General features: G+C 42.2%; 1 protein-coding gene across 1 annotated transcript in view; it reads left to right on the forward strand.

The window, feature by feature from the left end:
- LOC143300076 (muscle calcium channel subunit alpha-1-like) overlaps positions 1-23,731 on the forward strand; it is a 96,835-nt gene that overhangs the window by 27,882 nt on the left and 45,222 nt on the right. The window contains exons 16-26 of the mRNA XM_076613637.1: positions 625-740; positions 3,251-3,357; positions 4,023-4,263; positions 5,079-5,208; positions 6,148-6,207; positions 13,111-13,217; positions 17,852-17,939; positions 19,784-19,891; positions 20,771-20,823; positions 21,353-21,499; positions 22,904-23,105. Coding sequence (XP_076469752.1) covers positions 625-740; positions 3,251-3,357; positions 4,023-4,263; positions 5,079-5,208; positions 6,148-6,207; positions 13,111-13,217; positions 17,852-17,939; positions 19,784-19,891; positions 20,771-20,823; positions 21,353-21,499; positions 22,904-23,105 — 1,359 coding nt within the window. The remainder of the gene's footprint in view (positions 1-624; positions 741-3,250; positions 3,358-4,022; positions 4,264-5,078; positions 5,209-6,147; positions 6,208-13,110; positions 13,218-17,851; positions 17,940-19,783; positions 19,892-20,770; positions 20,824-21,352; positions 21,500-22,903; positions 23,106-23,731) is intronic.

Below are 23,731 nucleotides of genomic sequence, written 5' to 3' on the forward strand. Positions count from 1 at the left end.
TGTTTGTTGTCTCACGTTCCACCCAGCTGTAAGAACACAGTCACAAGGTGAAGTGGTGGGAGTGGTAGTCCAGCCAGACAATCATACATGGAGGAACAGGCATCATGCAGGCATAGCTGTCTTATGATACAGTTTTCAGCTGATCCCCCCACACATGGGCCACAGTGCTGATGGCCTAAAGCCATGTGCCAGAAATTTGAGAAAATGGTCCAATCATAGAATAGTATTTATGAAAGAGAAATGATTTGATATTAAGAGTTGATAGGATGATGTTTATAACCAATGTTCCAGTAAAGGCAAATTTTAGTTCAGTTTAATGACCTATTGGCTGATACCCTAAAGGTCAGTGACAAATTTTCAATAGTTTGTGATAAAGGATGGCAGCCCTTCCCTTTCCTGCCTCCCCCCACCACCATCCCCACCCCTCGCCCCAACTGTCCACTTTCATTCTCCTCCACTTCCCTTCCTCTGTCTGACCCTACGTGTACTGTCCTGGTTACTGTGTCTGTGCTGTGGCCTCTCTCTCTCTCTTTCTCTCACAGCCAGCCAGTGGCTGAGTAACTATCTCCCTCCCTATCCGGCATGCATGCTGACCTTCATCCACAAGTGTGCTGTTGGTTTCAGAACAATGAGGAGGATGAAGGTGTGGATGTGAACGGCAACAATGACCACAATGAGGACAGTGAAAGCAAAGAGCAGCTGAGTCGGCAGCCCAGCAGCCGCAGTCAGAGCAGCAGAAGGTCAGGTCTCTCTCCAGTCTGCTTGTGCAACTGTTGTTGGGTTGTCTTTAAAAAAATTTTTTTTTTTACTTTCTCTGAAAGATTTGACAGTGGTTTGAACTTTATGAAGGGAGATTGTACACAAGTCCAGTTTTTATTTCAAAATGGCAAAAAGAAAAAGTATGTAGTTTGTAGGTCACTGTAATTTGAATTGGTGTGTGTCCATCGAGATCGATGATGACCATCGTTGTCATCCAGCTGGGGGATGGGGGAAGGGTGGTGGTGGGGTGGGGGGTAGGATGCAAATGAATCTATCTGTGAATGCGCAGATGGCTGAATAGTCCAATCTGCGCACGAAATGTTCGCTGACAGTTTGGGCAGACAAAGACAGGCATACCATTGTCAGGGAGCTTGTTTGCCCGTGACTTTCTGGCCTGCCTCTTCTGAACAGCTGCAGCAGTCCTGTTGGCCTCGCACAACTTGGCGCCTTTGTGCACAGCAGCACGCCATTTGTCACGGTCCACTGCAGATTCCTCCCAGGAGTCAGGGTTGATATCAAACGCTTTCAGAGAGACTTTCAGAGTATCTCTGAAGCGCTACTTCTGACCTCCGTGTGATCTCTTCCCTTGTTGCAGCTCGCCATAGAAGAGCCTTTTGGGCAGCCGATGGTCTGGCATGCGCGCCACGTGTCCAGCCCAGCGAAGCTGGGACTGCATCAGGATGGTGAAGATGCTGGGAAGGGTGGCTTTTGCGAGCACCTCTGTGTCTGGGGTCTTGTCTTGCCACTTGATGTTCAGTAGCTTCCTGAGGCATGTTGTGTGGAAGTGGTTCAGCTTCTTGGCATGTCGTTGGTACACTGTCCAAGTTTCGCAGGCGTACAGTAGTGTGGGGAGAACTACTGCTCTGTAGACCTTTAGCTTGGTCTCAAGACTAATGCCTCTTCTGTTCCAGACATTTGCACTGAGTCTACCAAAAGTTGCGCTTGCTCTTGCAATCCTGACGTTCACTTCATCGTCGATGGTCGCATTTCGTGACAGTGTGCTGCCAAGGTATGTGAACCGCTCCACCGCACTGAGTCTCTGACCGTTGACTGTGATGTTCGGCTCAACGTAGGGTTTCCCTGGGGCTGGCTGATGGAGAACTTCAGTTTTCCTCGTGCTGATGGTAAGGCCGAAGTTCCTGCTGGCAGTGGCAAACTTGTCAACGCTGAGTTGCATGTCAGCTTCAGATCCAGCGTTGAGGGCACAATCATCAGCAAACAAAAAGTCTCTGATGATGTCTGTCATGACCTTCGTTTTTGCTTGAAGCCTTCTGAGGTTAAACAACTTACCATCTGTTCGGTACTTTAGGCCAATTCCAACATCGCCATCTCTGAAGGCATCAGTAAGCATTGCAGAGAACATGAGGCTGAACAGCGTTGGAGCCAGGACGCAGCCTTGCTTGACACCATTTGTGACAGCAAAAGGAGCAGATGTTTCGCCTTTGTCCTGGACTCGAGCCTGCATGCCTTCATGGAATTGGCTGACCAAGGAAATAAATTTCCGAGGGCATCCGTACTTGGCCATGATCTTCCACAGTCCCTCTCTACTCACGGTGTCGAAGGCCTTAGTGAGGTCGACATAGGTGGAGAACAGATCAGCATTTTGCTCCTGACATTTCTCTTGCAGCTGCCTTGCAGCAAACACCATGTCGGTGGTTCCGCGCTCTTTCCGGAATCCACATTGGCTCTCAGGCAAATGACCTTGGTCAAGGTGTGCTGTGAGGCGGTTTAGTAGGATCCTGGCAAGTATCTTGCCTGCGATGGAGAGCAAGGAAATGCCCCGATGGTTATCACAGGCTTGCCGGTTCCCCTTTCGCTTGTACAAGTGAATGATAGATGCATCTTTGAAATCCTGGGGGATTGTCTCTTCTTTCCACATGAGTGAGTACAGCTGATGGAGCTTCTCAGTCAGCACAGTGCCTCCATCCTTGTAGACCTCTGCTGGTATTGAGTCTGAGCCAGGTGCTTTGCCACTGGATAGCAGACGAATTGCTTTCTGGGTCTCAAGAGGTGTTGGCGGAAAATTTGAATTACACACGATGGGTATGGTGACTAAATAGAGTCCTGGATTCTTGCCTAAGTTTCTTGATTTTGCTCACAGGTTTTGGCACACCTGGTGGGTTAAGGGTGGAGATATTCTGATCTCCCAGGTCAGTATATGCGCTGACCTGCTAGTGTCAACCTCCTTCATGTGCTTACGCATACAGAAGATCAAATACTCATGCTAAAGATCCTGGAATCCATGCCAGCATTCAGTGGATAATACGAACAAGAATGCACCCAGCATGCACACACTTGAAAATGGAGAATGGTTTCCTACATTGCAGGATAAAATTGGTTATGCATTTAAAAACCTACTCATACTTAGAAGTGAATGTGGAAGATGCAGCCCGTGAATGCAGAAAAAGAAGAATTACACATACTGTATAAACTGATGCATTGAGATCCCCCTGAACACTGGTTGCCAACACTGCATGGTTTGTCTTTGCAGGTCCCACAGAAAAGAAAGTCCCAGTGATCACCACGTGCGTATTGACCTCAGTCCTGACCATGACATGCCAGGACAGTACCGCAACAGTCACCGTGTCCCCATCAGAGGTCAGCCTTTGGACAGACGGTGGAGGTGTTGGAGTTTGGAGGGGTTCAAAGGTTGAAGGTCCCATAGCTTTTTATAGCCTTTGGGACAGTGAATTCGTGTCCAGTGTGTTTAGGGTTTGGCATTGGAAGGCAGGGCCCAATCCTGTTCTTTGATGAATTGGTACACTTTGATTTTATAGACTCAGAATCATTCAACAGGCTAACCAAGCTCAGACATGAAGTGCTTTTCTGTGTTTAGAAACAAAAGATTTTAACCTCTCATGGTGTGATTTGATGTTATCAAGGTGGGCAGTTACACTTGAGATTGTAATATCCATACGTTTCTATATATCTGGTCTGGCTGTATTATTTTCCACCCAGTCTCTTTTTGTAAAGATTTACTGTGAAGCTGCTGTCTTAGTTAGAAAAAGAAAGAATATTAAGTTAGAGATTACAATACTGAAGCACCTTGTTAAAAGTAGGACTCAATGAGCTGTTATTCATGGGTGAAAAATATTTGTCAGACGTTCATAGTATGCATATCACAGTGTTTAGTGGTTCTATCAAGTGCCTGAAGGTATCAAGGTATATATAGATCTTTTTTTCTCCTCAGACGATGATATTAAGAACAAACTATCAAGTATATTGGAAGGTATAAAGATATAGTATTCTTTTTGTCTCTCCAGACGATGATGATGAGAATGGAGAAACAGATGACAATGAGGAAGGGGAGGATGAACAGGAAGACTCTGAAGATGAAGAAGAAGAAGATGAGGAGGAAGAGGAGGATGAAGAAGGGCTGGAGGATGAGGAGGATGAAACCCACTCCACGGCACGGCCACGCAGGATGTCAGAGCTCAACATCCCATCCAAGATCAAGCCCATCCCTCCAGCCAGCTCTCTCTTTCTCTTCAAACAGAACAACAGGTGTGTGTCTTTGTTTTGTATCTGTGTATGTGTCCGTGCGTGTAATGTGTGCGTATGTGTCAGTGTGTGTAATGTGTGTGTATGTGTGCATGCATGTGTGTGTGTGTGTGCGCGCTGGCGCGCGCGCGTGCGTGTGTGTGTGTCCATTTGACATAGTACGCATATGTAACTAAACAGGGAATATGATACAAACTCCCCGTTGTGGTGTTATATACTGTACCATGTCAGTTTACCATGTCAGACTGATGCAAGCTAGGCCTATCGGTTTCCAGAGCAAATTGATAGGCTTTGTTGGCATCACATTGACATGGCAAGAATATTGAACCCAACACCAAGATAAACCCCCTTGCTAATGGTACTGAAGGCTGTTGATATACTGACGGTACAGGAGGAAGGTGGAAGAATGTTCAAAATGTTAATCTAGCAGTGCATTGTCTGTGAGGGGTCTGGGTTTGATTCCTGGTCTCACCCTTTCCCCCAAGTTTGACTGGAAAGTCAAACAGTGCCAGGTCAACAAGAGACATCAAACCAAGGTCCTGTGTGCAACTTGCTCTTGACGCAGTGGAAAAGAACCCATGACAACGTAAGTGTTGTCCTCTGGCGAAATTCTGAAGAAGAAATCAACTCTGATGAGTACACACATTCAGGTGCATGCACTCAAGGCCTGATGAGCGCGTTAGGTTATGCTGCTGGTCAGGCATCTGCCTAGCAGATGATGAGGGAGGTGTAGCATATATGGGTTTGTCTGAAGGTAGTGTTGCCTCCTTGAAGAAACTGAAACTGAGGGCCGATAATGACTGTGATTTTGTGGTCAGGTTCCGTCTGCTGTGCCACAAGATCTGCAACCACTCCTACTTTGGCAACGTGGTGCTGGCCTGCATCCTCATCTCCAGTGCCATGCTGGCTGCCGAGGACCCCTTGCGCAGCAACTCTGCACGCAACCAGGTCACTGTGCTTTTGTGTAAAGTGGATTTAGTAGAGAAAAATATGTAAGTCAAATGCCTGATAATTATGTTATCAGCTTCTTCAGATTTTGAAGTAGTAATCATAAGCTGGAAATAGAAACAGGGAGACACAAAGGCATACCACGAGAGTTACGGCTTTGTAAGGTTTGTAACATGTCTGTGATTGGTGATGAGTTTCATTTTATAATGGAATGTCCCAATTATGATCAGTTACAAAATAGATATGTTCCTAAAAAATATTTGTCTCCAAAATCGGTTTTTAATTTTTGTAATATGCTCAAAGGAGGCAAAAAAGTCATTTTAGCTGTAAGTAAGATGATTAGATTTGCAAATGTTGCCTAGTTATACTTTTGGAGTTAAAAGACATTTGTGTTTTCTCAACTTTTATGTGACATTGTTGTGTATTTGGAAATGTTTGTTCTGGGCACGAAAAGATTATTTTGCAGTAATCCTCCATACTCCAATAGGAGTGAAAGGATAATTAAAACTTGAAACTTGTGTGTGTGCTTGTGTATGTATGTTTGTGTTTATGTGGGAAGGTGTATGTGTTATGTGTGGGTGGTTTCTATGTTGTTTGACATTCACGGAGAAGTGGAGGACACTGAATTGTGTGGTCCCTGTCTTCCCATTTGAGTCCATGGCATGCTGAACTCACAGTGAGAGTCCACAGTCTGAATGAAGCCAGTTGAAATATCAAACAGTGATGTGCTTTGAATGGGATTTTAAACCACGTCTTTCAAGTCTTCAGTCTTTGCCACTAACCATGTCACCACAGTGGCTGGTATATATATATATATTCAGATTTTTTTTCCTCTCAGGCAGATACTAATTATGTACATATTTTTATCCTAAAAAAAAAAAAGAGAGAGAGAGAGATTTGGTTTTCATTTACAGCAGTATTTTTGTCTGTTTGTTTCAGATTTTGAACAAGTTTGATTACTTCTTCACCAGTGTGTTCACAGTGGAAATCATCATCAAGGTGAGTGCAGTGATGCCAGACTGAACGTAGACATGGAATGCACTTGCTGTGTGTGTGTTGTGTGTGTGTGTGTGTTTGGGTGTGTCAGTCTGCGCTGTTGTGTTGTGATTGGATGGGTGTAGTAGTGGTCCCTGTGACAGCAGTCTGTTGTACCCTCCTTCTGTATGTTCCAGCCCCCACCAGTCTCATTCATGTCCGTTCCATTTGAAAGGGCATGTGCATGAATGTGCAGACACACTGGTGATGTGGACGGCAGGGTGTGCGGCGTGAGGGTGTTTGTCAGATTAAACTGGCACGCTTTAGCAGTCTTTAGGTGCATTTTTGATGGAAGGCTGTTCCTGGAAGAGAGGTGCCAGAACTAGAGCCTTCTTGAAAATTTTGGAATGCCACATTTACTGACCTGTCAGTAACACGATAACTACTCACCCTGTTTCTTTCTCGTTTGTTTAATGAAATCGTTGTGCATGCAGTTTAACATTTGAGTTGCTACTTGACATACAGAAAGACAGAAACATGAGTATTGCAAAGCCAGAAACATGGATGAGTGTTTCAAGAATATTCTCGTTGTAGTGTTTTATCACTCACGCTGCAGTCTTAAGCACCTTTCCAAGAATATATCAAACCGGCATATAATACAGTTAGATCTGTCTTGCAAATGTGTGTAGTGACAGACTTGGAGCTGATATGGCCGTGTGCATTGAAGATTCAGTAGATCTGGTCTTTCTTTCATTTTATTAGTAACATGAGCCATAAAGGCTCAGTCTCTTTTTCCAGTGTCTTGTCTTCTCAAGTGATCTTCATTGTCAGTGGCTGATTGGAAAAAAAAAATTACCTGATTACCTTTTTTACTAGTTTGGGACGTTTCAGTTTATGCGACAAGTTTAGTAATGAAATGGCTGGGGTTTTTTTTTTCATTTTTTGATGATTAGGTAGGAATCACATGTGAGTCATGAAGGTGCCTATGTTAAAAATAAAGGAAATGATTTAGTCATTCAGTGCTGACAGTTTATGCTCCAATTCTGCAGACTGTTGGAAATTAGTTATCTGAAACTTGTGAGAACCAAGACACAGGCAAGAAGCAGCTCTCCAAGACTGTGAAACTGCCTTCGTGGATCAGAGAAATCTCACCAGAAAATGTATATTGTATTCAGCTGCTTATTTCTATTTAATTCCCTTACGTATCTCCTTGTCATCCTCTTGATTTTTGCCCTTTTTCTGTTCTTTGCATTTCATATTACTACAAAAACCTGAAATGTGGTGTGGGTTCATGTTTGCATTTGTAGGCATGAAAATGGAAACTTGATAGTTGGTGAGACGTATCTTCTCTGAATAGCTTAGCACTACCAGTTCCTGCACTGGTGTGTACACCAGTAAAGGTGTAGGCACTTGTTCAGATTGGTGAGGTGAAGAAATATTGTATGGGAATATGCTTACATCATATCAGTGTGTTGTACATGCGCATGGATGTGTTTTGGAAAATGTTTATGACAAAGAGAAAGGAAAAGACGTCAAATCTACAAGCAAAAACAATAACCATAATTTCCATGCTGTTACATAACAGGAAGCCTGGTCAGAAGAGGGTAACTGGCATGTGTTTATTTTCACAGAGATTCTGTTCTTTACTTCATGTTTACATTCACACTTGTTTATTTGATCTTATTCAATTACATTACAGCAGTTTCTTTCATGACTTCATTTTCATTTCAAATGAACAGGCGCTTCGTTCTTCGAATTATTTTCAGATGAACAGGTGCTTTTTTTTCCTTTTATTTATTTTCAGTTTCAAACATTGCTAAGCATTAGTTTTGTTTTGTTTTTTGTTTGTTTTTTGGTTGTTGTTTTTGGCAGTTGCAAGATTTGTTACTGTTACCTTTATTTCCAACATCACAAGTATTTCATTGTTTAGTTTATGCCAAGGTTGCCTCATTCAGTTCATTTGTTATCACAGGAATGTGTGAAGAGACACACTGCACTCGTTCCCGTTAAAGACAGAAAGAAAAACAGTATTCAATACCAAACAGTGCACAATATCCAAACCAGCATAGCAGAATAGATATGAAGTGGTTAAGACACCCATCAAGGAAGGTGTCTTTAGCTGGGGTCAAAAATGGTGGTTCAAATTGTGAGATGCACTGAACTTCAGCAGCAAGGGATTTGATCCAGCCAAAATTATGTGTGCTTAAAAAAATCCAATTCTGTGTCTGAAGAATGGCATGTGTACTTCAAAAAATCCAAATTCTGTGTCCAAAGAATGGCATGGACAATGGGTGCTTTGCATATTGTACTGAAGTCACTTGTATCTGAATTACTGTTTGATGGAACCAGTTGAAAGTCTCTGTGGGACCGATTCAGGACTGGCTTCCACCATAGGCTGAGGACAGTTTTGATTTAACAACTTTTAATCATAATTATGTAGGTACACCTGAACACCAACAGTGGAAACAGTCTGTAGGTATGTAGTATGGACAGCCTAAGCCTGATCATCACATCTGCTTTGGTGAGATTCTTTACTGCTTAGCTCTCTTGCCGACGCAGCATCTCTTGTTGAACAAGATGGTGATGAAGTGTGGGGGCTGACTTTGCATGAAGAACACCCACAGCGCTTGTGAAAGATGGTGCACTGTGGATGGTAGCTGTACAGTTTCTTTTTGTCCTTGCTGGTGGTGGACTCCACACTCCTCATGAAGTCTCAACTCTTTTTGAGTGACTGTGCTAGCTTGAAAGTGCATGGTGTGTGCTTGATGTTTGTGATACATTTTTTTCTTTACCCATGTAGGGGTGGTTCAGATCTGGTTTGCGTGCTTGTCACTTGAGGTTGTGTGAGTGTCATCAGTTATCGTGAGCACAGTAGTCTGTAGAACCCTTTCCCAGAAAGCGAGAGAAATGAAAGACTATCCAGCAATGTCTGTGATTGGTACTGTCCAAATAGCACCAGCCTGTCAGTGGGTGAAGGGAATGCGATCAGGCCATAAAGGGAAGGGCAAAGTCCTGGGGCCTTAAAACAGATTCTTCAGACTGTAAGACACACATGGACTGCAGAAAAGGGACAGAAATGAACAACCCCTAGGATCTTTTACTGCCACAAGGGAGGCACAGTTTGTATTGACTTGCTTTCAGTTTTGTGGAAAGTGTCCACGCTTTTGTTCTGTGCCATACCTGCTGACAAAGAGGTAGAACTAGAGGCAGTTTTTCCTAACCCAGGCATAAACCCGAAACACTGGTTGAGCTTGAGAAACTGTTATTGTGGTTCTGATTCTTTGCACCAGATGGACAAGAGAAAGGGGAGAAATATGGCCTTTGTCACCCAGATATCTCCTTCAGTTCACCATGTATGTGTGTGATGCAGTACTACACTTCTTTTTAATCAGTTCTTAGGGTTGAATTGACTTCTTTTTTTTTCTTTTTTTTCTTTTTTTTAAATAAATCAACTCATTTTGATTTTTGCCTTTGTCTTTGACCATATTTATGATGATTTTGACAGGTAGTCTCACCACTTTGATTGTCATTAAGGTTCGGTCTTCTAATGTTGCCAGACCATTTGTTTGTGTGTCAGGGAGGCACCATGACAGAATGGGATAGGTTTTGGACTTGTGATCCAGTGTTGAGAGTTTGAGCCCCCCCCCACCCCCACCCCATTCAGCATGGTGCTGTGTCCTTGGGGGAAAGGCACTTTACTCCACTTTCCTCTCCCCCACCCAGGGGTGAATGGTTACCTGACTTCAGTTGGGGAAGGCTAAAGTAGTAGAAAATGAATGGGTCTTGTCTTCCAGTGTCAGACCCTTCATACAGTGAACATGAATTCACTGATCCTCTGGCAGTAAAAGGCAATAGGACATTCTCCCCCCTCCCCCCCGCCCCCCAACCCTCCCACCCCCCTCTTATTTTATGTGACATTGGGTTAATTCAGCTTTGGCAACCTGTCATGCTCCAAAACAAAGCTAGGTGTTTTTATTTCTTTATCTTTTTGCATAACACCCACGATTCATTCAGACATCTGTGAAAATCAAATATTATAACCCTTTCTGAGTATTTTTATGCATGAATCATTGTATCATATATTTTTAACTTTCAATGCTATATGCTGTATTTTGGTTATGAAAAGACTAGGTAATGTATGTGTATGGTGTGTGCAGGAGTGTATTGAAATTGTTGAGGCTTGCAATATGCATGAATGGGTTATACTACAGTTTTCACTCATTGATCCAATTGTTGTTTTCATTTATTTGACTTCAAAGACTTCCAGCATGCATGAGTTGATCTTCTTTATGGAATTTACCTTGTTGTTATTTTTGCATGTGTGAGCCCATGGGTGTCAGGTGTTGTATATGTGTACATGTTTGTGTATGTGTGTGTGGGAGTGCATGCATGCGTGCATATGAGTGCGTGCCTGCAGCATGCAAATGAGGATGTTTGTCCCTTTATTGTAAATTAATTCACACAGTGACATGATAATTAAACAACAGTGAGTTACAAAATAATGCATATTGATGGATAGGATTCATGAAAAGCAGTAAGCAAAGCAAAGAAAAAAAAATGGGGGAGCTGAGAAAAAGGATGTTATCTACTGTCACAAGAATAGTGTATCAAACAAAGTGTCTAATTTTCTGAGAATAGACACTGAATCTGGTTTGAATTATGACATGTGCCTCATGCATCCAACATTCACAATACTGTCTGCCTCAAACAGATGATGAGTGCACAAAGACAAGAGTGCTTGCTTTGAAATTTTGGAGTTTGTAAGTCCTTCTGTTGAACGGCTGATGGAAATGATTTTTATCATCACTGTTGCTCCTGTTAAAAGAGAGCTGCTGTGTAGTTATTGTAGGGTGAGGTGCTTGCACATATGTATCTGTGTGTGGATGTCACCATCATCAGAGCGGCTGCAGAGGTCCTGAAACAAGGAACAACAAAAACCGTTTTAAAGACATTTAATAAATAACACAGAATGATGCAAAATTTCATCAAAATTGCCTTTTTAAAATGAATGAAGACTACTTTAAAGCAGATATATTGTAAAAACGAAATATATTTTAAACAGCTTACAGATTTTTTTAAATGCCTTAATTGCGATGTGTTCTGAATAAGTGATGAATTTGTTGTGTGCTGTCGTTGTCTTGTGAAAGACAGTTTGGTTGAATATTTGCATTGCTTATTTGCCTTCCAAACAGTGTTTTTTGTTTTTATGTTTGTGTTTATCTCTTGGGTCTCTGCTGAGACCCAGGCTTTGACACACAACCCACATACCTGGAGGAATCGGATGAACCGATGTTCTGTGCAGAAGCCCTATGACTCGCCACAGAGTTCAGGGAGAAGTAGAAGAACTCCCAAAAACGGAGTATGGCCGCCTCATGGCAGGGTAAAAATGGTCATACACATAAAAGTCCACTCGTTTACATACAAGTGAACGTGGGAGTTGCCGCCCACGAACGAAGAAGAAGAGAATCTCCTGTAAATTACTGCAGCTGGTGGTGGTTACTTGGACCAGTCAGTGATGTGTCAGGGCAAAATGATTAATCAGATTCTGTGTGAGTTTTGTTGATTTTCTTTCACATGATCAGGGAGATGGTTTTGGACCTTGGTACTGACGTCTCATTGACTGTAACACACAAATGAACACATAGTTTCAGGAGCTGGTGGACGAATGTTGATGAGATGCGATTAACAAATAGACACTGTGTAACCGACCCCCTCACCCAGTTCCCACCACTCAACTGTTAGCTGTTTCTTTTTTTTTCTTTTTTCAGTAACCCACCCCCTCACATGCCCAACCCCTCACCTGTTCTCCACACCTATTTTATGGAATGTGGATGTGTGTAAGTTACATTGTAGTGAATATATGATAAACCAATGAGAAGAAAAGTGTTTACCTGAAGAAAAGATCACAAGGATGTAAGGTCACTGAGGGTGGTGATCTGAAGCTTCCAGCAGCAGAGTGGGGTGCCAAGGATGTGTTTATGGTGTCTTAACATAGAAGTGTGTGCTGTTTAGGGTTTTGGTTTACACAGTATTTGTTTGAAAAGTGTCACAGTAGAAATACAGAGAATTTGACAGGACAATTGGAAAGTCTAAATTTAAATCCTGTCATTAACGGTTGGTGTTTTGAACTGCTGGTGAAGTGTGATGATGTGTGCTGACATTGAAGCCTGATGTGGACTGGCTTAGTGTTGTGAGAATTGTGATATTGGTGTGGAATATTGTGATTTGAGATTGCATCATCTAGGTATCGTGATGTTTGATAATGTATGTTGAGTGTTTTGTTGTTGTGCGTGATGTTTTTATTTGACAATGTGCATAAAGTAGTCTTCGAGTGTTTGGTTGGATGTCTGTGCAGGGTTATGCATGTATGTTATCATGTTAGTGTTTGAATGCATGTTTATGCATCAGTTTTTTACATTGTACAGCACATTCTAGTGTGGTGGCCTCGTGATTATGCATCTGCCTTGGAATCAAGAGAATCTGAGCGCTTGGGATTGAATCCCACACTCAATAAATAAAGTGTAGCATGCTTTTAGCGCATATAAAAGACACCATGGCAATAAAAGGGTTGTCCCTGTGGCAAAGTTATGTTGAAAAATCCATTTTGTGTGAAAACACTTCCAGGTGGGTAATGTATCTGGGTGGTGCTGTGCTGTAGTGATGCACTCTCACTTGGGAGAGCAGAATTTTTATGCAGAGAAATCTGTTGTTACAATACAATACAGTACAGTACAGTACAGTACAGTACAGTACAGTACAGTACAATGCAATGCAATGCAATGCAATGCAGTACAATACAGTGCGATGCAATACAATACAGTGTAATGCAATGCAGCACAGCACAATGAAATGCAGTGCAATGTTTTACATGGAAAGGCCCTATATAAATCAAATCATTAATGATATGATGATACTGGTCTATTGCAGATCATCACTTACGGCCTGGTGCTGCACAAGGGGTCGTTCTGCCGCAGTCTGTTCAACATCCTGGACCTGTTGGTGGTGGCCGTCTCCCTCATCTCCTTCCCACTAGAGTAAGGGGCCCTGTCTGTCTGTCTCTCTGCCTGTCTGTCGCTCTGTCTGTTGGTCGATTGGTTTGTCTCACGTGACTGGGTGGGTGGAGGGAATGTAATGAGGGTTGTGTGATGTGTGTAGGCGTTTGTGTATGTGGGTATGTATGTGGTTAACTAATTTTGTTGTTTTGGTGTTGTTGTTTTTTTGTTCATGTTCTTTTCTGCTCTCTTTTATTGTTGATTCTGGTTCTGTTTTGATTTTATATCACTGTTCTCTTTTTCAAAAGTATCTGTTTACTGTGTTTTTTCTTTTGTCACATGAATGTTGTGTGTGGCACTTGGCAAGTTTCATCGCTTTGCCGTGAGAGTGAAAGAACAGTGATGTGGTGTTAATCAAGTACTGTGTTGCAGTCTATGAGTGTAAAGACTGCCAGCGAGAGAGGAGATTTTATATGGGAGAAAGGGGGGTAGTGTGACCTGACTGTGCTTTTCTCTCTCTCTCTCTCTCTCTCTCTCTTTTAAGATTTCGTCTGAGTTAGTGGTCTTAAAAATTGTAAAAGATGGTTTTTAACTGGCAGCAAAATGATATCAGATGTTGATTCTCCATCATGTGAAAATGGAGTGGAAGATGAAGTTCAGTTTTTTTTGTTTGTGTACAGCCTACAAAGACATGAGAAAGAACGGTTTAAAACTGGACTGGTTCTCTGATGTCCCTGATCAAAACAGTGAAGCAAACACTCTTTTGTTTACCAATGAACATGTCTTAAAGGAATTAGTGAGATTCAGTGCAAAAACAATGCAAATAAGGGGGGAAAAAAAGAAAACATTAGTGACAGCAAACAGATTTTTTTTGATAAGTTGTTTCTGTGTGATTCTTTGGCTTTGTGTGGTGTCTGTGCATGTGTGTGTTTGTGAATGGATGTGTGTGTTAGTGTGTGCTTGTGGGTGTGTAGGTGTGTGTGTACACGTAGGGTAGGCAGCTTGGAGTTCGCGACCTTGCGTGAGTGTGAGCATGTGTGAATTTGTTTCTTATTGAATCTATCTGTGCGTGTCTGTGTGCAGTTCAGATGATCGTGCAAATTACTTGAGATGTTTTCACTAGAATATTTTGGTCTTTCTTGCCCCCTCTGTCTAAATGGTGTTGTAACGCTGAATTAACATTGAAAACTCACTCTCTCTTTCTCTCTCTTGCTCTCTCTCTCTCTCACTCTCTCTCTCTCTCTCTGAATTCTTCTATGTGTTCCACTTGTGATGGGTGTGTATGTGTAATGACACTTCAGGTTGAAAAGAAAAGAAAAGAAAACCTCAACTGAAAAGGGCTTTTCAGTTGGAGAAACATCTTTTATTCTGCTGTTGATTGATAACAGCATTGTGCTCGTAAACTGTAATAAATCCTGGGTGATACAGCTATCTGCTTTGTGCACACAACAGACTGTACTACATATTCTTCGAGCCAGATTGTCTGCAGTGCAAGTGAGTGCGTAGAGAGAGAGATCGCCTAGGTCTGCTTGCTTGACTCCTCTGCTGAGAACTCTTTGTCAGTACTGTGCCTGCTCTTGACACCAGGCAGCGGTAGTGGTCTTGCTGGATCAGCGTCATGGCATGAAGCAGTCGGCACAGGTCTGACTTCATGCTCACACACTCCTTTGAAGGCTATAGTGTATCCTGCTCTCTTCACACACTCTCTCTCTCTTATCACTCTCTCTCTCTCTTTCTTTCAGCTCTCTCAAAGAAGCTTGATTGAAAACTTGACTGTCTCTCTGTCTCAGTTTCTGTCTCTTCCTCTGTGTCTCTGTCTGTCTGTCTGTCTGTCTCTCTTTCTTCCTCCCCTCTTAACTCTCTCGTAGAAGCTTGATTGAAAACTGTAGTGTACTGACTCTCTCTCTCTCTCTCTCTCTCTGATAGTCTCACCTACATCCATGCATTTCTTCATTCTCTCTTTCCTTCTTTCATTCATTCTCTCTCTCTCTCTTTCTCTCGTACATCCTTCATCTCTCCATTCTCTCTTTCCTTAGTTATTCTCTCTTTTTCTTTCACTTTCTTTTTCACTCTCTATCAGTCTATGTCTAAGCCACCACCACCCTTTTTTCCTCTGACCACCTCTTTTCCTCCCTCCCTCATCTTTCTGCATGGCTACATTTTCTCTGGGCTTCTCAGTCTCTCTTCTAAGGTTTTTTTCCCCCTTCTTTTTGGGGGTGGGGTGGGGTGGCAGAGGGGTTATTTTTTTTCTGTTCTCTTTATTTGATCATCGAAATTATATTAAAACCAAGTTGCCGTTTTGCTCTCCCCCCCCCCCCCCCCCCTCCCCCATCGACTTTCTCCTTCCTGCTCTCTGTCTATCTTTCTGCCTGTCATTTTCCCCCTCTTCTCTCTTTGTGCACCAGAGTAAACAGTTTGTGTTATTACCTGCCCTGACCCTTCCCCCCACCTCACCCACTGCTTGGAGTTGCTGTAGAGTTTGGGAGTCATAAGGGAGGAGGGGGAGGGAGTCCAAACCCATGCAGAAAACAGGCAGACCAGTTATTATTGGTTGCTTTTGTAAATCTGTACAGTTCAGTCTCACAGGTAGATTCCTTGATGAACTGGAAGTTGTGTGTGTGTGTGTGTGTGTTCGTTCTTTAGTTTAACGTCTTTTCACTATAAGTGATATTAGACGAGGGAAGGAAAAAAAATCGAGGGGGGGGGGGGGGGGGGAATTACTGTGTACGCATACGAGTAAGTGAAAGTGTGTGTGTGTGTGTGTGTGTGTGTGTGTAAGAGTGTGTGCACATGTGTGTATGTGCGGGCGCATTCGCATGTGTGCGTATGTGTGTGTATGAGTGTGCGTGCATGTGTGTGCATGCACGTGTGTGTGAAAGTGCCCAACTTTGCAAAACACAAGTATCAGAAGTGGATTGCTCCACTTTGTCCCGTTTAGTTGGAATCAGAATATTTTGAAGATATGGACGGATAGAATAATGAAATCTTCAGTGTGTTGTTATTGTTCCTTAATGTTGTGTTTCTTCCTTTGATTTCTTCCATTGCCTTTTGTTGGTTTCTTTCCTTTTTTTCTGACTTGGCTTGGTTTCCTGCTCCGTATTTCATTTTATCTGATCTTTGGTTCATTACTCAAAAGGCCTCTCTCTCTCTCTCTCTCTCTCTCTCTCTCGCTTTTCTATTTAAATTCTTAGTTTGGCATTTTAAAAAAAGAATTTTTTTTTTTTTGGGGGGGGGGGTGGGGGGGGGGGGGGGCTTTCATAGGAGTGGATTGGGGGAAAAAAAGAGCAAACTGTAAATGTGAAAAGAGTTTAACAGATTTTTTTTCCCTCTACTTTTTATTTTATCAGTATATTTTTGTTCTTTTTTGGGGGGGTTGGGGGGGGGGGGGGGTCATAGGAGTGGATGCAAAAAAACCCCAGCAGACTGTAAATGTGAAAAGAGTTTAACAGATTTTTTTTCCCTCTACTTTTTATTTTATCAGTATATTTTTGTTTTTTTTGGGGGGGGGTTGGGGGGGGGGGGGGGGTTCATAGGAGTGGATGCAAAAAAAACCCAGCAGACTGTAAATATGAAAAGAGTTTAACAGATTTTTTTTCCTCTGCTTTTTATTTTATCAGTATATTTTTGTTCTTTTTTAGGGGGGAGGGGGGTGCAGTTGGCTTTCATAGGAGTGGATGCACAAAAAAAACCCAGCAAACTGTAAATGTGAAAAGAGTTTAACAGATTTTTTTTTCCTCTTCTTTTTATTTTATCAGTATATTTTTGTTCATTTTGCATGAATTTGTGCATGCCGATTTCTTTCTGTCAGACTGAAAATGGTTGTGTTGATAAGGATAAAAGATATTTGGGAAATATTTACTGACTCTACCTGTGGAGAGAAGAAGAGAAAGAAAACGATATGTGGTCTCAGTCAAGATAATTTTCACCTGCTGTTATTTCTTCTCGGTTCAAATCAATATTTAAATTGATTTGAATTTTACATGTACTGAAGTAGATGTTGGTTACTTGATTTAATCACATTCGTTTCAATATTTTTAAACTGATTAGAATTGTATTTGGACTGAAACAGGCTTGGATGAATTGGTCTGTTTGCTTTATTTTCAGTATTTTCAACTTGATTTCAGTTTTCCATAGACTGAAACAGGCATGGATTTGGTCTGTTTATGTTATTTTTAGTATTTTTAACTTGGTTCAGATTTTAATTGGACTGCGCGAGACATGGGTAATTGTTTCTTTATGTGTGTGTGTGTTTTTCGTTGTTGTTTTCCCCCCGTTGTTCTTATTGACCTTTTAACATTTTTTTGTGTTCTGTTCAACTGGTTTTAAGAACTAACAGGTGTTCAGACCTGAGATAGCCCACTATGCGGTCAGCTAGGAAGTAAGGGGCATGATATGATTTTAGTTAATCTCACAGACTGTTTTTCAGCCAGACTTGACAAAGGAAGTAAAGAGGTAACATGGACTTGTCACATTTGAACAGTTTTCATGGGATGAAAGCATTGTTAGAATGTAGGACTCAAATTGCCCCTCTCTCCCTCCCCACACTGCACTTTGAATGACTGTATCCCTGTGTAATTAGAATGGCTGTAGTCACTATTGCACATGGGTTTTTCATTTGGTGTCATATACTGTCCTATGACACATATTTTCTGACTTCTTTTTTTTTTTTTAAACAGCAACGAGGCGATTTCTGTGGTGAAGATCCTCCGAGTTTTGAGAGTGCTGCGACCTCTCCGAGCCATCAACAGAGCCAAAGGATTGAAGGTAAGGCGCTGGAGAGAGAGAGAGAGAGAGAGAGAGAGAATTTTGTTAAAAGAAGACATATAAATGATAGTGTGGAGTTGATGTTATATTTTGTCCATGTGTAGTTTCCATAGAGAGTCCATAGAGAGTGGGGGTGTGGAACAAAATATGGATTAGCAATTGTCTTAGTGCACAAAAAAGGAGAGTTGTCCCTTGCAAAATTTTGAAATAAAATTCACTCATATATATATGTGTGTGTGTGTGTGTGTGTAACCAGTGTAACCAGAGTCTGACTGAATGACACAGGAAAGAAATGATGAGTGTTTGTGTGTGCATGTGTGTGTGACTAAAGTCTGACTGAATGACACAGGAAAGAAATGATGAGTGTTTGTGTGTGCATGTGTGTGTGACTAAAGTCTGACTGAATGACGCAGGAAACAAATGATGATGTTTGTGTGTGCATGTGTGTATGACTAAAACCTGTCTGAATGACACAGGAAAGAAATGATGAGTGTTTGTATGTGTACGTGTGTGTGACTAAAGTCTGACTGAATGACACAGGAAACAAATGATGATGTTTGTGTGTGCATGTGTGTATGACTAAAACCTGTCTGAATGACACAGGAAAGAAATGATGAGTGTTTGTATGTGTACGTGTGTGTGACTAAAGTCTGACTGAATGACGCAGGAAACAAATGATGAGTGTTTGTGTGTGCATGTGTGTGTGACTAAAGTCTGACTGAATGACACAGGAAAGAAATGATGAGTGTTTGTATGTGTACGTGTGTGTGACTAAAGTCTGACTGAATGACGCAGGAAACAAATGATGAGTGTTTGTGTGTGCATGTGTGTGTGACTAAAGTCTGACTGAATGGCACAGGAAAGAAATGATGAGTGTTTGTATGTGTACGTGTGTGTGACTAAAGTCTGACTGAATGACACAGGAAACAAATGATGAGTGTTTGTATGTGTACGTGTGTGTGACTAAAGTCTGACTGAATGACACAGAAAACAAATGATAGCACCAACAAATGATAGCGCCAAAAGGCAGCTCTTAGTCAATTCTACCCAGGAAGGCAGCTTGTGCAAATGACTCAGTGTACTCAGTGAGGGAACAGAGCTTGGATTCTATCCAGGATGAGCACTATATGAGTGTCCATATCAATCAGTTAGTCAGTGATGTGTGGTGATGTGTTGTTCTGCAGCATGCCAATCAGTGAATGATGTGTGGTGATGTGTTGTGCAGCATGCCAATCAGTGAATGATGTGTGGTGATGTGTTGTGCAGCATGCCAGTCAGTGAATTATGTGTGGTGATGTGTTGTGCAGCATGCCAGTCAGTGAATTATGTGTGGTGATGTGTTGTGCAGCATGTCAGTCACTGAATGATGTGTGGTGATGTGTTGTGCAGCATGCCAATCAGTGAATGATGTGTGGTGATGTGTTGTGCAGCATGCCAATCAGTGAATGATGTGTGGTGATGTGTTGTGCAGCATGCCAATCAGTGAATGATGTGTGGTGATGTGTTGTGCAGCATGCCAGTCAGTGAATGATGTGTGGTGATGTGTTGTGCAGCATGCCAGTCAGGCAGTGAATGATGTGTGGTGATGTGTTGTGCAGCATGTCAGTCACTGAATGATGTGTGGTGATGTGTTGTGCAGCATGTCAGTCAGTGAATGATGTGTGGTGATGTGTTGTGCAGCATGTCAGTCACTGAATGATGTGTGGTGATGTGTTGTGCAGCATGCCAATCAGTGAATGATGTGTGGTGATGTGTTGTGCAGCATGTCATTCACTGAATGATGTGTGGTGATGAGTTGTGCAGCACGCCAATCAGTGAATGATGTGTGGTGATGTGTTGTGCAGCACGTGGTGCAGTGTGTCATTGTGGCGGTGCGCACCATCTACAACATCATGCTGGTCATGTTCCTGCTGCAGTTCATGTTCGCCGTCATCGGTGTTCAGCTCTTCAAGGTAAAGTGCACAGCTGACAACCATCTACAGCATCTTTGACTTTTGTGAGCAGTACACACCACTTTCTTGTGTTGCTCAGTTGCACCCATGCCTGAGTTGTCACATTTGAACAGGATTTATACAGTCTTGGAAGTCTGGAAAAGTCTTGGACGGGTGCGGTGGCCAGTTGGTTCGAGTGCTGGATTCTCACCTGAGATTCCTGAGTTCAATCCCCATTTTCAGCACACCTGGTGGTTTGAGAGCGGAGGTGTTCCCTGTTTTCCAGGTCAGCTTTTGTGCAGACCTGCTAGTGCCCGAATCCCTTTCATGTGTATATGCATGCAGAAGATCAGATATGCATGTTAAAAATCCAGTAATCCATGTAACATTCAGTGGGTTATGGAAACAAGAACATATCCAGCATGTGCACCTCTGAAAACAGAGTATGGCTGCCAACATGGTGGGGTAAAAAAAACCAAAACAGTTATACTCTTAAAAGCCCACTCATACATGCAAGTGAACATGGGACTTCCAGCCCATGAAGGCAGAAGAAGAAATCTTGGAAAAATGAGAGAACCATTTGTGGTTTTAACAGATTTTTAAAATATTTGAAATGGGTCACAGTACACCATAGTTGTATATAAACAGGACATCAAGAAAATCTTATTCATACAAAGCCATGTCCTAATATATGTACATCTGACGGAAGTCTTCTCAGCTACAAGTTTGAAGCTGACCACACATGAATTTTTAGATAACCATATCCATGAAACACTTCCCATCAGCTCTCCCACAGATGGACAGTATTTGTATATGTAGGTATGTAGATACGCATGTGTGTTTCTCTCTCTGTTTAGATATGAAATCCCGAATTAAGTGCTGTTTCTGTTGATTGTGCAGGGCAAGTTCTCTGAGTGCTCAGACAGATCCAAACTGACAGAGGAAGAATGCCAGTGAGTTAAATTGCTGCCGATCCTTTGGCCTGTCCCTTCTCTGTAACTGTGAAGCTCTCACTGCTATTTGTTTAGATCAGTATTTTGGTTTGGAATTGGTCAGTTTTTTGCCATTTCTTCACATTTAGAATTTTGCACGTGAAAGAAATACTGTGTGAAATTTGGGCTGCTCTCTTATTCAATTGTAGTAGCGTTTTGTCATGACATATTTCTCTGTGTAAAACTCAGGCTGCTGTCCCCAGGGAGAGGACATCACCACAGTGCAGTGTCACCCATTTTTTTCCTCTCTTCTTTTTCTGGTGCAAATAAATAGGAATAAGTGTATGTTCATGCCAGCGTACAGTGTTAAGGTTAGAGTACAAGTTTCATGTTTTGGTAAGGAATACTAGTAGAGGAAAACAAGCTCTGTTCTGTGGTGGTTAATTGATGGAAAAGGAGGAAGCATGTGATGTTTAGGCTGTGCAGCTCTGGCTAATGGGAGGACTGACTGACTGACTGACTGACTGGCTGGCTGATTGCTCTGTGACAGTGGCAGCTACATCGACTACCGGGACGGGGACTTTGACAACCCGGAGGTGAAGGAGCGCAGCTGGCAGGAGAACCAGTTCAACTTCGACGACGTCAGCAAGGCCATGCTGACCCTCTTCACTGTGGCCACCTTTGAGGGATGGCCCAGGTCAGTGGTGCTGGTGCTGTGGTGCTGGACACAGGATAAAACCACACACACACACACACACACACACACACATGTGCATGCATAAGTTCACATCTCTCAGAACTCTCAGTGGGAGAGCTGTTAGTTTTTTTAGATGTACAGACCAGGAATTCACTGCCTTTTTTTTCAATCTGTCTCAGCCCCTCACTTACATCTTTTTAGAACAAGGCACTCCAATACATTTCTGTCCTCTATGGATCCACAACTATTTTTTCCATACTTGTGTGTGTGTGTGTGTGTGTGTACACATGCGTGCCTTTTCTGTGTATGTGTGTTCTTTTGTGCTTTGTGTCTGGCTGATGAATTGTAGAGCACTTTGAAAGGTTTGGAAGTGCTGTTTTAATTTACCATTATAATCTCTATATGCATGTGCATTCAACCACACACAGATGCATGCACACACCCACCACACACATGCCTGCGCACACGGACATGGGCGCCATACATCACACCCATACACTTCTAATTACGTAATGATTTGTTGTGTTGCAAACAGCAGGACAGTGTTGTAAAGCTCGTTTCACAGATTTTTCATTCAAAGCCTTTTTTAGATTTATATTAAAACAAAATGTTTTGAAGAACAAATTTACATCATTGAGTAGACAATGAGTCCAGCTATTTGAACAAATTTCTTTATATGTATCAAAACAATGTTTTGTAATACTTTATTTTTGATACATCTGTAACTGTATAATATGAAAGGAAGATGATAAATGGGAGAAACTTGTGTACATGTGCATACTACACAGATCATTCACATCACACACACACACACACACACACACACACACACACACACATGTGCACTCTCAGACATGTGCACACAGGGAGTTCATGGGATAGATTATACATGTGTTTTCAGTTTCAGGAATGGACTCTACCTTGATAATGTGAATTGTGCATTCTGTTTTATCGGAGGACTTTGTGGATTTCAGTAACTTTGTGAAGTATATTTGTTCAGTTTTCTGCAGGGTCTCTTGATTGCTATGAAGATGTCGATGTCTGATGTACATGTGTGTGTGCAATTTGTTGTATCGCTCCATTGATTCCCATGAGGAAGGGAAGGGACCTGTACAGAACATGTTTGTGTGCAGTTTGTTGTATCGCTCCATTGATTCCCATGAGGAAGGGACCTGTACAGAACATGTTTGTGTGCAGTTTGTTGTATCGCTCCATTGATTCCCATGAGGAAGGGAAGGGACCTGTACAGAACATGTTTGTGTGCAGTTTGTTGTATCGCTCCATTGATTCCCATGAGGAAGGGAAGGGACCTGTACAGAACATGTTTGTGTGCAGTTTGTTGTATCGCTCCATTGATTCCCATGAGGAAGGGAAGGGACCTGTACAGAACATGTTTGTGTGCAGTTTGTTGTATCGCTCCATTGATTCCCATGAGGAAGGGAAGGGACCCATACAGAACAACCGCCCTGCTGTCGCCATCTTCTATTTCATCTTCATCATTGTTATCGCCTTCTTCATGGTCAACATCTTCGTGGGTTTTGTCATTGTGACCTTCCAGAACGAGGGAGAGCAGGAATACAAGAACTGTGAACTGGACAAAAACCAGGTGAGATACCACTGACCTGCTGAAGGTTGGTTGTGTTGGTAGGTGTGTCTGAGTGAGAGAGAGTGTGTGTGTGGGTACACGCACATGGGTCTTTCTATTTGCGACTGTATATTTGTGTTTGAGTTTGTGGATATATCTTTGTCCATATTTATATATGTCTGTGTGTGTTCATGTACATGTATGTGGGTGCATATGCATTTTGGCTCATGTGTGTGAACAGTGCGGGTCTGTATGATAATCCTGTTATGGTTGTCTGTGTGTGTGTGTGTATGTTTGTGTGTGTGACAGTGAGTTGCAGTCTTTTGGCTCTTGTGCCAAAGGTAAGAGAGATTCAAACATGTTCTTGTTTTACAGCTAGTGACTTTTATTCTGAGTGCACTTCTGGTCACTGAAATTTGAATTGTGGAGAAGATGATATCATGATCGAAGTGTTCTGAATTGGAGAACATGTCTGATCCACCATGATTTTGTCAAAAGAACTGGACTGTCCCAAAGTGCTTTTTGTGTATATTACACCCAAAAAATGGAACACTTTTTTATTATTTTTTTTATTATAGTTTACTCCGAACACCTCAGCTGTATTACTGAGTAAATTAATGCACTTCTCAAGATTATAGCAGAAATCG

The sequence above is a fragment of the Babylonia areolata genome, chromosome 25 (assembly GCF_041734735.1).
Source record: "Babylonia areolata isolate BAREFJ2019XMU chromosome 25, ASM4173473v1, whole genome shotgun sequence".
Taxonomy (NCBI): domain Eukaryota; kingdom Metazoa; phylum Mollusca; class Gastropoda; order Neogastropoda; family Buccinidae; genus Babylonia; species Babylonia areolata.